The sequence below is a fragment of the Phragmites australis genome, chromosome 18 (genome assembly GCF_958298935.1).
Source record: "Phragmites australis chromosome 18, lpPhrAust1.1, whole genome shotgun sequence".
NCBI classification, from domain to species: Eukaryota; Viridiplantae; Streptophyta; class Magnoliopsida; order Poales; family Poaceae; genus Phragmites; species Phragmites australis.
Window position 1 is genome coordinate 17763918 of NC_084938.1, and position 12748 is coordinate 17776665.

The window sequence follows — 12748 nt, forward strand, 5'->3', positions numbered from 1 at the left end:
TGCGGACGCAGGTGTAGATGGGCTAAGGCGCGAGCGAGCAGGCATTGGGCTGGCTCCAGCCCAGGCGGGGAGAGGAGAAAGGGAGGGAAAGGAAGAATGGGCCAGCATTCCAAGTGGGTTGTGGAAAGGGAGAAAGAAGAGAGGGAAAATGCCAGCTAGGCTAGGCTAGATCAGGGAGAAAAAGAATGAGAGATGGATTCAGTCTTTTAATTGTCTATCATATTTCTCTCATGTATATACATATATATATTTATAAGTATAATATATATACCACATATACTTATATTAGCTCACATAATCAATCAATCAAACATAAATATACACACAAATATATATATATATAAGAAAAAAAACATAGCCCTCAATGTATATATGTATTTATACATATAGCACATATACTCACATATATGTGTATATGTATAAAACACACATACACACTTAGGATTTTTATTTAGTTTTGCTAAACTCTTTTATCTTTTTTGAATTTTTGAATTTTCTTAGTTTTAAAGAATTTGAGCTGTTACCTGCCATAACTGACTAGCAGCCGTAGCAGGTTAACACGATACAGAACAACCGATAGAGTCAACGGCGAGTGTTTTGCTCCAGACGCTAAGGGGGATCGGAATTTTCAATGGCAAGGATTCTGGGAGCTAGCTAGGTAGTTCCCAAGGTACAGTGGTTAAACAGAACGCCCCTATCATATGATGAAGCATTATCAGATACCATGGCTACTCTGTCACGGGTTAAGATTATACTAAACGGATTCTCTTCGCGACTTAAAAATTTTTCGCGAAAGGATTATTATTTTCTTCAGTGCTCTGACGGTTTCTCTTTATGGCTCACTTTACGAAAGGATTTCTAGGTCATTTTCTTTAAGACGGGTGTTGGAACCGCTAACCCCAACCAAAGACGGCCTTTGTTCTAGGGGAAGACCGAAAGCTCCTGAGTGTGACACGTGTTATGAGTAAGTGATCTTGATTTCTCTCATCACTTCATATACAGTATGGTCCTATTTATAGTCCGTATCCAACTACCCAACATTTGGATTTACAGTTTAACCCCCTCAATTGCCACATTCCTGGCATATTCGGGAGCATTATGATACAATCAAGTACATTTGCATAATTACAACTCTACCCTGGGCAGTTAAGTGGGCCTCGACGTCCATTTGTGATCTTCAGCCAGTCTCATGGCTACGCTGAGGGCACTCTCCATCTTCCAACCGATGGTTCGCCACGACCTTCGCTCCTGTCCTCCGGTGCCGTGAGTCGACCTTCGGCCTCCGACCGAAGGTACGCCAGTACCTTTGCACCCTTCGGTAAGTGGAATCGCCGGTCAACCTTCGGCTTTCGGCCGAAGGTCTGTCGCAATTTTCGCGTACGTGGGCAGCAAGAATTGTAGACGTGCCTTCGGGCTTCGATCGAAGGTCCGTCGTGCCCTTCGCCCGCAAGGATTGGGGGTTATGGGCCAATCTTCAGATTTTGACCGAAGGTACCCCTGGTCTTCACCTGCATTTTCTGAAACACCACTGCAACACCCATTAGTGTTTAGCTATCGGTAGACTTCGACTTGCCATACGAAAGGGGGCAAGAGATCATCCCCAATAATTGGATTCTCTCTTTTTTTTCCTTTATGAATCCCTTCGAAGAGAAGTGTTGAAGATGAGAAACAATAAAGAGAATGAGAACGAAAAAAGAATCGAAAAGGGAACAAAATAAAGAGAAAATGGTTGGAGATGATATAAGAATATTGCTTACAGGGAGGAAGCTCAATAAATAAAAGGAGGGGGAAAAGTTAGCCACAACTGGTTCATAACAAATAGGGTTGAAGAACACGAAAATGAGAACAATCGGATAATTTTGGGGAACTACACATGATTAGAGGAATCTATGTGCAATAATAACACACAAGTCCCTTAAGGATCTGGCCTTCCCTACAACCAAGAAACCAAGAGGCAGGAATACACAAAACAATCTTATATATGTTTTCCCCGTGTAGAATCTGCTCGGATGATTGCCGCTTGTGTGAATTTCATTGATGCGGGGATAGGGCATATTTGATTAGGAAGCAAGCAAGCAAAGCTAGTCCCTCCATACCCGTTTCTCGAATGGAACAAAAGTATCTTCAGGCAGGGGAAGAGCCCCTGATTTCTATCCCTACTCGAAACCTTAAATGAGGATCAGGCAGGAAATCTATTGAAAAAGAGAGATTTTCCATCCCCGTACCCTTGCGATAAAAAAATTCCCAACTATGATGGACGGGATTAAAATTATGGAAAATTTGCGAAAACTCACTTGCAAGTAAGGGGTTTGTCAAAACCCCTGCATCTAGTTTCTTGTCAGTCTCCCCTGCAAGTATTTTGTGGTTGCAAATACCCCCTTGTCTTCGGATCCGGCGTTGAGTGTCCTGTGTAGCGCACACTTTAACGTGGCTTCAGCTTGACTCGTGCGGGTAAAAAGAACACCATAATCCTCCATTTGTGCTATTCTTATGTCAAGTTGATACTAAAATCATGAACTTACATCTCAGCTTCATCTAATCAGGCATGGTAATCATTCAAACGTGCCGAGTCCAACCGCATAACATCAAAGTGGGATACACTCCGACAAGAAACTAGATGCAGAGGGGTTTAGGACAAACCCCATACTTGCAATTGGGTTTTTGTCATTTTTCCTAGAATTATTGGGTTGGGATACCATCCGAATCGTAGCCAAACAAAGCATGTGGTGAGGTGGAAACAAAGTACAACTGGGACTGGGAGCCATGGGACGACCTGCATCTCCCTGGAGGCCGGCAGCCGGGCGGCGCCGGAGCGGCAAAGGATCCAGCCAAGCGCCGGTCACATCCTTTTTCTGCCTGCGAAATTTCCTTACATTTGAGGGCCCGATTCACGGCGAAATTTCCCTACGATTGCAACCTTTTTTTGCCTGGTCTGCAAACTCATCTGGATCAGACAGTATGGAACAATCCAGGCCCACCCATCGAGGCATGCGCGAACACTCGAGCGTACCTGCCCGGAGTGCACGTCCCAGTAGCTATTTTTTTATCTTCTCTAAAAAAAGTAGCTATTTTTTCAAGTTCCTATCTAGTATTGTCTATTGGTTATATGATAGCTTTAGAGATAACCTTAGAAAACAACCCTGAACCCACCCTTTTGAATAGAGCCAAAACTTCATCTACTCTGGACTCCCATACCACAAAAAGTTCCCAGATACTACCAGCCTACCACAGTTACAGAAAGAAGATAACGTACATGGATTTGAGAGAATTAAACTACCAGCAACTTGTACACACAGATAATGTATGTAACTGTGGATAGGATTCGGTAGTAATTTGTGCCCTCTGCCGGCATTGATATTCTTCATTATCCATCAGACAGTAAAAGGGGGCGTGACCACAAGAATTGCAGAACAAATGCTATTATGCAAAGTATACCATCGGTTCACGTATACATTTCTACAATGAACAAGGGAAGAAATGGAAACCATCAATTCAATCTCACTAAAATGGTTTTTGATGCTAGTAGTACAGTATGAGCTTACAAGTGAGAACAAAGTTGATGAGAAGTAAATCAGAAAGGTTATACGGGATAATAGGCTGAACCTCATGCCTTTATGCTTCCTGATAGTCCTGATTCGACTTTCTTGATTTCAAATATAAGCATCCTCCACATCTTAAGGACAAACATTTCTGCCTCAACATCCAAAATTGACTGTAGTAGCTCCAGCATTTTTTCTGCTTGGACATGATCTTTGGTGCAAGATACAATATAATCCACTAAAGTTGATTCCTCCTCGCCAAGAAATTCGATTATCTTTTTTGAAATCCAAGGCCTCATTCTCTCATGCAATTCATGCTGGCATCAAAAGATGAATGATGTTACAATGTTGAATAAAACTTGCCAACATAACATATAACAGAAATACATGTGAAAGAACATAAATTGGATAACGTAGACAAGGGATAAAGAAACAAAATGTATATTTCAACTTCCACAGTAACCTAACAGTTGATAATTCATCATTTAATTCTTAATGAATTATGGGTGGAATCATAGTCACCAGAAATCCAGGGTCAAGAAACAGGGTCGCGGGACGCAGGCCAACACCTGTTAAAAGTGTGGTACGAAGGGGGTATACTTCTTCAGGACGACAATTCACGACACGGTATGTGACCCCAAGGATTCCAGGTCGATGACCCCGGGAAAAAGCTTGAGGTCAATGACACTTAAATAATTAATTATCCATTCTTTTAGAGGAATATTAAATTTTCTTTAAGATGTTTATAGAGGAATATTAGCCACAGCTGATCAGTAGATATATACGTGGTACAAGACTCTGCTCGTTAGCCCACCGTCCACTCCAATTTCCAAGTAAAGCCTAAAGCCCAAACAGCCCACTACACTACCAGCTCCTCCCGTCCTCCCATGCCCTAGTACCTGAACTCCAACCACACAGCCCCCACCTAACCTGACCTCCTTGCCTTCCTCCCTCCCCGGCCAGCCCCGGCCCCGCCCTTGCCGCTCCGACCTCGACCACCCATTGCCTCAGCTTGCTTCACTCCTGCTGCTGCCCCTAGGCCCGCGCCCGCCCAAGCGCCATCTGATACCGATTCCTAGCAGCCTGCCGTGCACCATCTCGGATCCCCCAGGGGGATTTCCTGGCAGAATGGAGATCTTCGGCCCCGTCACACCAGGCCAGATACGCCCCTTGTCGCTCCCCGAGTGCCACCTGATCTCGATTCCCTATTCGACCCCGACCCTCAATTTGGGACGACATCCCGGGGTCGTGGAACATGCTATCGACCCCGAATCATGTGACTGGGTGGAATGAAGATCTAACAGGTTCAGGTTTAACATCATACTGATGAATAAACAATTTAGGGCAGTTAAAAAGTATATTCCAACCAGAAACTCACAAAAACAGCACCAACCGTTATTGGATTACCCTACAAACACAAAGGAAGTCGTAGTAACATCAACTGAATAATACGCATGTACTAATTGCCTAAGTACCGAAAGTAACTTGAGAAGAGATGAAAGAACACAAGATTATTCAGCTTCCAAGTTAGAAATAATGCAAGGTCATAAATTTGATTTCACCTTGTCATATATCGCCCAGTTAATATCAAAGGCAAAAAGCTCTTCTTTTGTCCTTGGGATCATGTCAATTAATTGTTTTGCATCCAAAATCTTCTTGTTTCCTGACTTGGGCTTATCTTTCTCTCGATCATGCATCTTTTCCCTTCGCTCATCATTGACACGAGCGACATCCTCATCATTTCGATCTCTATCTCTTTGGCTTGATCTATCACTGGATCTCCTACTCCTATCCCTCTCGGTTTCAGTCTTCTCTTCCTTCAAATTTGAAACTGAGATGCGCTTGGCAAACTCAGCAGCTGCTACAATATTTGGCCCAGTAGAAGAATTGGTCTGCACAGTTTGCAATTCCTCAGTGGAGTAATCGATAGGTACTAAAGGTCTCATCCGCTTATCATCATTATTCCCGTCATCCTCTTCAGCAAAAACTGATGGAACAGACGTCCGTTTGCCTGAGCCAATCAGCCCAAAACCCAGTTTCTTTGCTGGAGCATTGCTATTTTGCTTGCTATCTGAGATCTGACCAGGTGTCATGCTTGTTTCATCACCACTATTGTCCTTATGAATTCCATCACCTGCAAAATCGAAAAAAAGAAAGAATGAACTTGGAATGTTTCATTTGCGATAATTGAGAAAAAAGGCGTTCACACTCACCAGCACCAACACCATTAGTAAAGCTGGCAATGTTATCACCTTCCACAACAATTGTCTTGACTTGTGATTTTTCTTCTTTTTCATCATCACCATCAACCTCCATAAGTGTAGCAGATTCTGCAGCGGCCGCAGCGGCCGCAGCGGCCGCAGCTGCTTCATCTGCCTGCCGTTGCAACTCTACAGCCTGCCTCCTTGCTTCCACAATTTCCTCTTCCTCTCTTACTTTATCTGCCAAGTCTTCCTCTTTTTCACGTTGCCTCCTCCTTTTCCTATCTTCAAGTGTGCTACTACTCCTTCGCCTTCTTTTCCTAGTATCCTCTTCATCACTCTCATCTTCCTGCTTCATGATCTCCCTTCTGCGTTCATGTTCTCTTTCCTTCTCCCGTTCCTTCTCATGTTTTCTTTGATATTCTTTCTCTCTCTCCCTAGATTCCCACTCCTTAAGGCGATCCCTGTACAGCCTTTCAACTTCTCTATGCTTCTGATCCTTCTCTCTATCCCTTTCTCTATCCCTCCTGACTCTTTCACGCTCACGTTCACGTTCAAATCTTTCAAGTTCTTTGTCTCGTTTGTCCTTATCACGCTCTCTATCCTTTCTCTTATCAGGAGAGCCAGTTTCTGATTTTTCAGTATCATTAACTGCCCTTTTATCAGTGTCAGCATCGTTCTTATCAACAGAATCTGCAGAAGCAACAAAGTATAAGGTAATGCAATTATCAGGCAAAGAAAGAATCACACTATCAGCAGCACTTTGTACCAGTTTTTGTCATGTCTACACCAGAACTATCAGCAGATGGTTGAACTGGTGGAGGTGGGGGCGGTGGCCTAGTCTTTAACCATTCTTCAATCATACTGCTTATTTGTTCTGCAGCATCCTTATCAGCCTCAGAGTCTTCATCGGTAACAATCCCAAATCTCTTAGTGTTCTCTTCACTGTCCTTATCTCCAACATCTCCTGTATCCTTATTTGATTCATCAGGAACATGCTTTGATGATTCATTTTCAGGAACAGCAATAGCTCCATCCCCACCTCCATCTTCTGTTTCTTTGGCCTTCTCTTGTGTTCTCTTCTTTTCTTCAACATGTTTCTTCAGGTACTCCTTGGTGGCATCGTTAATATTAATCTGGTATAAAGGAAGATGAAATGAGGCACTAAATGTAAATAACCTAGTTTAAGAACCTACTAAAAATAAACATTTGATTAATGGATAAACAAAGGTTAGCTCAACAAATACGAAACTGCAACCAAAACCTCGCTTAATGGCCCCTTTAAATAAGTGAAATTAGAATATACTACATTATCAAGAACTTTTAAGGCAAGTATATTATTGAAACAATTAGTGCTAAAGAGCAAAATAAAACCGCAGGACCCATTCAATAGTTAGTAACTTATGTAATACATGGCTAGGACCTCCAGAAAAGGTTTTCAGTTGCAGAGAAGTCAGTTAATTGCACCTTTGAGTGGTGTATAAACTAGAGATGGGCATCACCTTGAGTGTCACTAAAATGCTTACAAATATGCACATAAATAAATACTCCATGAGGATCCCTTCAGGTTGCATATATTAAAAATCAATCCCCACCAAAAAAACAAAGGAAAACTATTATTTGCCCACCAACTTTGGTCTCCAATCCATTTTAGGACCTAAAATATTTGGATAACATATTTTGGTTCCTAAACTTTGCCCTCTATCCAAAAGAAACCAGAGCATGTCTGTGACTTGATGACAAACTAAATTAACCGATTCCTGTTTGGTGTTTTGGACAGACCAATATGGAACATGCAAGTTAGTAAAACAACAGCTTGTAAATGGTTGTCAGCTGGCATCAATTCCTATAGTTCAGTATGCTATAATCCTCTAAGGAACCTAAATGCACCAACACATTTTTTTTTTTTGACTCACCAAAGTCGTGACCAAAGAAAGAGGTAATGATACATACCACCAGTTCCTGCCCATCAATACTCAATTTGTTGAGAAGCCGTGTCGCACGAAGGACTCCTTCAGCAGATTCAAATTCACAAAAGCCAAAACCTTTAGGTTTTCCATTACTTGGATCTTGGGCACGCTTCCAACTCTTGACAGGTCCACAAAGCTGAACATGATCAAACATTAGACAGGAAAATTCTACAGGTGGTTGATTTCTAAATCACAAATAGAAAATCCTACCAATATAGGCACAAATCAACCCTTGTATATTAGACAGGAAATCTTAAGATTATAGGAGAAAAGACATACCCGAAGAAGTGAAAGAAGGAAATCATTGTCTACTGTTGGAGCAATCTTGCCAACGTAAACTGCAGTTGGTGGCTTATCAGCTGGTGTAACTGCAGGAGCAGGTGGTCTGGCAGCTGGGGGTACCACAGGAGGAACACCACGGATCCCAGGAATCATTGGTGGTCGTTGAATTGACAGAACACCAGGCGGAGGCATTGGACGTGGAGGATAGCCTGGACGAACAATAGGATATGGTGCAGGATAACGAGGCAGTCCTGCAGAGACAGAGAAACAGACATCTATGCTACAACATTAGTAACTACCCATGAAGTAAAACACATAGTGCACAAAATAATCCTCTGAACACATATGGAATTAGATGATATAGACATATGGAATGCTGAACGTACCATAAGGCATTTAAAAATTAAGAAGTAGCTGAGTAGATAAGCAATATCTTGCCAGTTCAGAATACCGGAGTGAACATCGACAAAAACAACATTCTGCTCAAATTAAAAGGAGCTAAGAAAAGCTGGCCTTACCTCTCAGTGCCCCATGGATAGGATAACATACTTGCATTGGTTATTTGCAAAACTTGGTATAGCTCACACCATCGCAATGCACTACTCAAATATAAAAGCTCAAGCAAATGTGTCACTATGTCTACACTTCTTCTTAACAATTGATGTAAATGAAACCAAAAGGGGAAAAAAACATATAGTCAACATGAAATTTAAGCGGCAGGAAATCATGATACCTTAGCAAGTTTTTGGAACAAGCCACTGCTGAAGGATCTAAGTACATAAAGAAACTGAGCCTAATTAAGCAGTGAGACGAACTAAAGCATGTAAATCAATTAGACAATGTAAATATAACCAGTTCAAATTCAAACATTCGGCATACCACACTCAGCGAGGAAGCAAATGATCTAGAGCTTCAGTTATAGCTGCAGAATCAAACATGAGCCGGCACCTCTCGCTGGCACGACCACCGCTGTAGCAGAGAAATATCCGGTCATCGTTATCAAGCGAGCGGATCCCATTTCTCTAACACTAGACCACTAGCATCGCACCTCTAAAACATAACCAACACCCTACCAACGTCCAATGCACAAATCCTCTCAATACTCCGCAAACCCACCAGATGCCCTACACTGCAGCCTATGGAATGCCTTGAAAGTCTCCAGTAACACCAGATACAATTGCGAGGCTATGCATGCATTCATCATTGTTAATTTCTAAACATAGTCGCAGTCTCGCAGATGGATGGAGATCGGGGACCCACCGGGATGGGGGACCGCAGCACATGGCTGTGGCAGGTAGGCGCCGGGCTGGGGCGGCAGCACGTACATGGCCGGCGGCCGCACGGCGCCCGGAGGCATAACGCCTGGGACGCCCGGCGGCTGCATCGGCTGCGCCATCTGGTAGCCCGGGTTCGGCGGCACCGCGCCGTACTGCGGCACATGGTGCTGCGGCGGGACACCGAGCGGGCGGAAGCTGGCAGCGAAGGATACCGGCGCTGGGGGCATCGGCGGCGCGACCGCCGGAGGGGCGGAGACGCTAGGGTTAGGGTTCGGCGCCGTGGGGCCGGGGGCCGGGGGGTTGGGTGTTGCGGGGTTTGGCGGGGTGGCGGTGGCGGAGGGAGGAGTGAGCGCGGCGGCGGGGGGAGTCGACGGCGGCGGGTCGAGGTTGTCGGGCGGAGGCGCGACGGCCGCCATGGTGGGAGGGGGAGGAGCCGCCGAGCCGAGGGAGGGTTTGGTTGGGTTCGTGCACGGCGAGGCGGCCGACCGGGTGATCAAGATCGACTGGGTCGACGGCTCCGGGTCGGGAAAATCCTCTGAACGGGCCCATTAGGCCGTGGCTTGGTCGTGATCAGGCTGGCTTTTGTTAAATGGGCCTAATCATCGACGTGTTGGGCCTAAAAATGGTGACTGCGTGGAGGGTATCTGGGCCAGGCCCAGGTTATCCGAAGACGTTGGTGTGCGCTCCAAGTCGAATGGGCGCACTTCTCTTTCAATTTTTTTAGTATGGAAGAAGAAAAAATAGAGCGTATTTATTTGGTGGTTCTAAGACTGTATCCAACGGTTTCTCTTCATGAGCTAAAATCCCTTCATGACGGGATTTTTGTTTCCTTCAGCGTTTCAATGGTTTCCCTTCACGGCTCCCGTCGCGAAGGGATTCCCAGGTCATTCCCTTTAGATCGAGATTCTCTCTTATTTTCCTTCGCGATTCTCCTCGAATGGAAGTTGTTGAAGATGAGAGGAAATAAAGGAAATAAGAACAGGGAAAGGAATCGAGAAAGGAACGAAATGAAGAGAATATGGTTGAAGACAGTCTAATTCCGTCACTGCAAAGACCACTGTAAATGTATCATCACAGCGTCCGCATCCTCCTGTTTTGACCTGCCGCCGCGGCATCCTCGCGTGCCGCCATTAGCCGGTTTAATACAAGCCCGCAGAACCGATGGCCGTCACTTTCTCTTCTGACTTTGAGCCATCCATTCGTTCCTGAGATCGATGTATACGTGCTATCTGACATCACGAGCTCAGAAGAAGATCAGTGCAGCCCCAAAAATCCTTCGCTCGCATGCAGCAGCTGAGCTGATCAGCCCAGTAACATCCTGCTGTGACCGAAAGTGTCGATATCTGAAACTGAGACCGTTGTTGCAGCTGAGCTAGTGAAGCTCCTGCGCTCAAAGGCATCCACGAGCGGTCAGATTCCAGATTTCCCTCGATCCAACTGGCTTGATTTGATTGCCTTGGAACCCTAAAGCCAGAACGCGACGGAATGGAATTTGGATACGGTTGTGCTTCAGGCACGTCCGGGAGGGGAGCTGACTAGCTGAGAGCTCATGCCCGAGTAAAAGTTGCCCGGGGCGTTTCTCCAGGCATCCGTGTGACCGGAACCAGCCATCAGCCCATATTCCTCACGCAACGATTTCGATTTGATTCCTCGCGATCGATCGAGCAAGATCTCACTCGACATCAGTAACTCGTTTCGTCAACCTCCCTTTGCCACTTAATTAAAGCCCTTTTTTATTTAATTTTCAGGTCGTTTTCTACTTGGCCTCTCTGTTCCATGGCTCCATGTAAGCTCTGAGCCTCTCTAACTGATGTGTCCTGTCCTGTCCTGTCCCGTCCCATCCTGTTCTGCTGTGTGGCCATAAATATAGCCACCGCCGGTACAGACTTGCCTGCCCGGGCGCCCGGACCTTCCTATTTTCCTCGCCCATTCTTCTCCGCCGTCACTTGGCATCAGCTTCTTCTCTGCCTGACTGCCTCCTCCTCTTCCTGCCGCCTGGGTATCTCATCTGACCTCCGCTTCCTGTTGATTGTACAACTTGAGGTACCTCATCGTGTTGTTTCTTGCAGGATACATACGTTCCATCACACTCTGAGGAGATAGATGGTGACGATGGGGCAGCTGGGGCGGCTCGTCGACGGGATCAAGTCGCGGCTGCGGCCCGGCGGCGGGAAGAGGGGCGTCGGCGCGGGGAGGAAGGCGTCGGCGCCGGCGGCCGTGGCCGCCGCTGCGGGGTACGACAAGGTGGAGAAGACGGATAGCATGCGGGTGGAGATCCAGAGCCGGCAGGCGCGGAAGCTCATCGCCAAGAACCTCGCCGCCGCCGACAACATCGCCCGCGCCAGGAGCAAAAAGCGCTTCTTCCTCGCCTTCTGAGCTCTGACCACACCGATCACGCCATGATCAACAACCTAGCCGATAGTACAAGCACGAATTACCAAGTGATTGTTGTGATCGATCGATCATCCATGTAATCAAAACGTACTCGAATTTCCATTTCCGATCTTTGCAAACTTCGCATACATGTTTATCGACCGTTACGTATGTGCCAGTCGATCATCAGATGCAAGTACGCATGTCCGTACAGGCGCCAGATGTACTGTGCTCGTTTCGGCCGTACAGGAAGGTTTCATCAGGTAAGCCGTCAGTTCCGAAACCAAAACGGATCAGCACATCACATGAAACGTCGAGGCGATTAGACAAACTCCTAACGACGCATGTGTGTGTGTGTCCTTTCAAGTTTCAACAGAGCGCCTGTTACGAATTCACAATTCAAAAGACAAGAACAGAGTGCCTTTTTTTCTTGGTCCTTTGCTTTCGGGCAGTGAACTAAATCTACTGTTGGTTGCGGTTTACTGAAGCCAGAAAGCTGAAGGACTGTGTGCTAGATAGTATTGGTAGGCAAGTACGGGCGTTGACTTCTTAACCGTATCAGATTTTCCATCCCCTGCTTTCTTTTCCGATTTCCTTTAGAAAGTAGGGACAGGGTTCACAAATGCGGTGCAACACCAAAATGCATTCCTCAGTGAATTCTTCGAATATCGTGAATATCGATCAAAATTTGAAGAATTCGGTTAGATTTCGTCCAAATTTTGTAATTTTTTTATTTTTTTAATTTGAATTCAAATTCAACCAATAAGTGACGGTTTTCGAAATGCGAGTGCCAGTGAATTGACCCATGAGCGTCGATATTCGTGGTATGCAATCGCATTTTCGAACCCTGAGGAGGGGACCCATAAGCGTTCGTACTCCTCGCCTCGTTCACGTATTTTAATGTTCAAACTTTGTAATCTTTGATTGCTTTGTGATAAAAAATTTATATTCTCTTTGGTCAAAAATATATGCCATTTTTAAAATATTTTCTTATAATTATAATATGTTGCTACGAACAATGTAAATCAGAGAAATAAATCCTCAAAGACTAGTTTTGAACATTGATATTTTGAAACAAAGGGAGTATTATACATGCTAGTGGAATT

At 45.1% G+C, this 12748-nt stretch overlaps 2 protein-coding genes across 9 annotated transcripts; one reads left to right on the top strand and one right to left on the bottom strand.

The window, feature by feature from the left end:
* Positions 1 to 3403: 3403 nt before the first annotated feature.
* On the bottom strand, positions 3404 to 9736 carry LOC133899623 (RNA-binding motif protein 25-like). 8 transcript variants are annotated; one of them, XM_062340642.1, is made up of 9 exons: positions 9253 to 9393; positions 8872 to 8961; positions 8726 to 8762; positions 7990 to 8243; positions 7694 to 7846; positions 6510 to 6876; positions 5753 to 6433; positions 5102 to 5673; positions 3404 to 3856 (listed from the first exon to the last, which is right to left on the bottom strand). In XM_062340642.1, the coding sequence occupies exons 4-9, from the start codon at positions 8182 to 8184 to the stop codon at positions 3605 to 3607; spliced, it is 2220 nt and encodes a 739-aa protein (XP_062196626.1). In that variant the 5' UTR covers positions 8185 to 8243; positions 8726 to 8762; positions 8872 to 8961; positions 9253 to 9393; the 3' UTR covers positions 3404 to 3604. The 8 variants fall into 8 exon arrangements, with proteins under 8 accessions (XP_062196626.1, XP_062196622.1, XP_062196624.1 ...); XM_062340638.1 differs by having other exon boundaries at positions 7990 to 8267; positions 8511 to 8762; XM_062340640.1 differs by having other exon boundaries at positions 7990 to 8267; positions 8511 to 8779.
* A 1373-nt stretch (positions 9737 to 11109) lies between these two features.
* Positions 11110 to 11785, top strand: LOC133899143 (uncharacterized). The gene is made up of 2 exons (XM_062340096.1): positions 11110 to 11268; positions 11339 to 11785. Exon 2 carries the CDS (start codon positions 11373 to 11375, stop codon positions 11643 to 11645), a length of 273 nt encoding a protein of 90 aa, XP_062196080.1. The 5' UTR covers positions 11110 to 11268; positions 11339 to 11372; the 3' UTR covers positions 11646 to 11785.
* The last annotated feature ends 963 nt before the right edge of the window (positions 11786 to 12748 follow it).

Excerpts from the sequence above, each read along its gene's own strand:
- LOC133899143 (XM_062340096.1), top strand. The coding sequence starts at position 11,373 with ATGGTGACGATGGGGCAGCTGGGGCGGCTCGTCGACGGGATCAAGTCG.
- LOC133899623 (XM_062340635.1), bottom strand. The coding sequence starts at position 9,685 with ATGGCGGCCGTCGCGCCTCCGCCCGACAACCTCGACCCGCCGCCGTCG. Across the intron at positions 5,674-5,752 it reads TACTAATGGTGTTGGTGCTG|GTGATGGAATTCATAAGGAC; the intron begins GTGAGTGTGAAC and ends TCGATTTTGCAG. Across the intron at positions 3,857-5,101 it reads ACTGGGCGATATATGACAAG|CATGAATTGCATGAGAGAAT; the intron begins GTGAAATCAAAT and ends TTTTGATGCCAG.